This window comes from Macaca nemestrina, chromosome 17, assembly GCF_043159975.1.
Source record: "Macaca nemestrina isolate mMacNem1 chromosome 17, mMacNem.hap1, whole genome shotgun sequence".
Lineage (NCBI taxonomy): Eukaryota > Metazoa > Chordata > Mammalia > Primates > Cercopithecidae > Macaca > Macaca nemestrina.
In genome coordinates, this window is record NC_092141.1 from 2,568,942 (window position 1) to 2,571,147 (window position 2,206).

Sequence of the window (2,206 nt, forward strand, 5' to 3'; positions counted from 1 at the left end):
GATGACAAATATAACAAGCAAGTATCTGGATTTTTTTTTTTTAAGTATCTATTACCATTGTCAAAAGTAACCACTAAACATTTCAGTGGAAAAGTGACAGAATTCGTGAGAATGTTATCAAGTACACAAATGGAATGCTATATAAAATCCAAGCATAGGCCAGGTGCAGTGGCTCACGCCTATAATCCCAGCACTTTGGGAGGCTGAGGCGGGAGGGCTGCTTGAGGCCAGGAGTTCAAGATCAGCGTGGGCAACATGGCAAAACCCTGTCTCTATAAAACATACAAAAAATAGCCAGGTGTTGTGGTGCAGGTCTGTAATTCCAGCTACTGGGAAGGCTAAGGTGGGAGGATCACTTGAGCACAGGAGGTGGAGGCTACCGTGAGCTGAGATCCCTCCACTGCACTCCAGCCTGGACAAAAGAGTGAGATCCTACCTCAAAAAAATAATAACAATAGACCGGGCGCGGCGACTCATGCCTGTAATCCCAGCACTTTGGGAGGCCGAGAGAGGCGGATCACGAGGTCAGGAGGCGGGTGGATCACGAGGTCAGGAGATCGAGACCATCCTGGCTAACAAGGTGAAACCCCGTCTCTACTAAAAATACAAAAAATTAGCCGGGCGTGGTGGCGGGCGCCTGTAGTCCCAGCTACTCCGGAGGCTGTCAGGAGAGCGGTGTGAACCCGGGAGGCGGAGGTTGCAGTGAGCCGAAATCGCGCCACTGTACTCCAGCCTGGGCGACAAAGCGAGGCTCCGTCTCGAAAAATAATAACAATAAAAACGTTTTTAATCCTAGTATTGCTCTCTAAATATAAATGCAAACAAGCCCATAGGAATCATATGCTCTAGCACGTACATTTACTTTTCGCAGATGTAACAAAACGGGAAAAAAAGAGACTGAAGTTTAGGATAGTGCTTCACTATTGAAAAAAGAGACTCAGGTTTAGGAAAGTGCTTCACTATTTTCAGAAGTTTAAAAGACAGGTTCATGAAGTATCCACAAAGATAAAGCAGTTTAAGCCAAGCATACCTCACCCTCGGCATTCTGTAACTTGGTGGGGGGGGGGGGAGGAGGGATGGGGAGAGCTCTTCCTACTACTTTCTAGAGCAGCGGGAGAAAACAGCCTTAACCATCCAATTCTGTTAATCAACAAAAACCAATTTCACAGACTGGCCGCAAACCTAGAGAAGCCACCGATCACAGCTAGCATTCTACACAACTCTATTGCCTAACGCAGGGGAGGTGAGACACTTAGAATCTTTCTTACTTTCCTGACGTGGCTGGAGACTCGAAATTAACTTGCAAACTGAGCATTCTCTCTAATAAAAACTGCTCCCACACATGCCAGGGCCAAACCCGAGTAGTCAGAGGTCCCGGATCCCTCCAATGGCGCAGCTTTCGGAAGCCTGTCTTGGGGGGAAAAAGTTCAGCAAGGAAGTCGCAGGCTGTTAAACCTTTCTCCCCAAATCCTTCTCTCCGACGCTAAAGCGGTGGCCGGGGCAGGCCCGCGGAGGGCGGCCTGGAGAGCGATACGCCCGGGGCCTCCACCAGACCCCACTCCTTTCCGTGTCTCCCGACGCCTGGGAATCCGCGGGCGGGTCTGAGAGGGCTGGGGCAAAGGGGAACAGTCACCTTCGCGGCGAAAAAGAGGGTGGAGGCAGGAATTCGGGCCAGGCTCTCCCGGAGCCGGCCGGGACTGGCCGAGCCCGACCCCGCACGGACCCGCGGGAGAGGCAAGGCAGCGAGGGTCCGCCGCGGCCCCAGCGCCTACTGCCGGGGGAAGGGGCGGGGGCTCCGGAGCCGCGGGCCGAGCGGGGAGGAGGCAGGGGAGGAGGAGAGGGAGGCGGGGCGGGCAGGCCCGGCCCAGGAGCTGGGCGGCGCGACTCACCTCTGCTCCCGGCCTGCGGGGCCAGAGTAGCCAGGATCCCGCGCAGCTCCGACGCGGAGATCCGCACACGCTCCAGCCCTTCCGCCATCTTCGCGTCTGCTGCTACAGCCGTAGCTACTCCGCCACCACCGCGCGCAGCCAGGAAACCACCACAGACGGGCGGCGCGCGCGCTCGCCCACCTCCCAGCCTTTCCCCGCCCCCTCCCGCCCTCCCTGGCCGAACGACGGTGGCCGCGCTGGGAGAAAAAGCGTCCAACGCCGATTCCAGAGGGGCGGGACCGGAGCGCGAGCCTGGGCGGGGCGGGCGGGCGCTGCGC

General features: G+C 56.5%; 1 protein-coding gene across 3 annotated transcripts in view; it reads right to left on the bottom strand.

Moving 5' to 3' along the window:
- The window catches only part of LOC105474287 (SMG6 nonsense mediated mRNA decay factor), a 248,234-nt gene extending 246,178 nt beyond the window's left edge, over positions 1-2,056 (bottom strand). Inside the window, exons 1-2 of one of the 3 annotated variants that reach the window (XM_071082117.1) lie at positions 1,890-2,017; positions 1,269-1,411 (exon numbers count right to left, since the gene is read on the bottom strand). Coding sequence is in view for 1 of the 3 variants with exons in the window: in XM_071082118.1 (XP_070938219.1) it covers positions 1,890-1,977 (88 nt within the window). In the remaining 2 variants the exon portion in view is untranslated. Of the gene's footprint in view, positions 1-1,268; positions 1,729-1,889 lie in introns of those variants that run through there. The other 2 variants (XM_071082118.1, XM_071082116.1) reach the window with 2 other exon arrangements.
- Between the last annotated feature and the right edge of the window lie 150 nt (positions 2,057-2,206).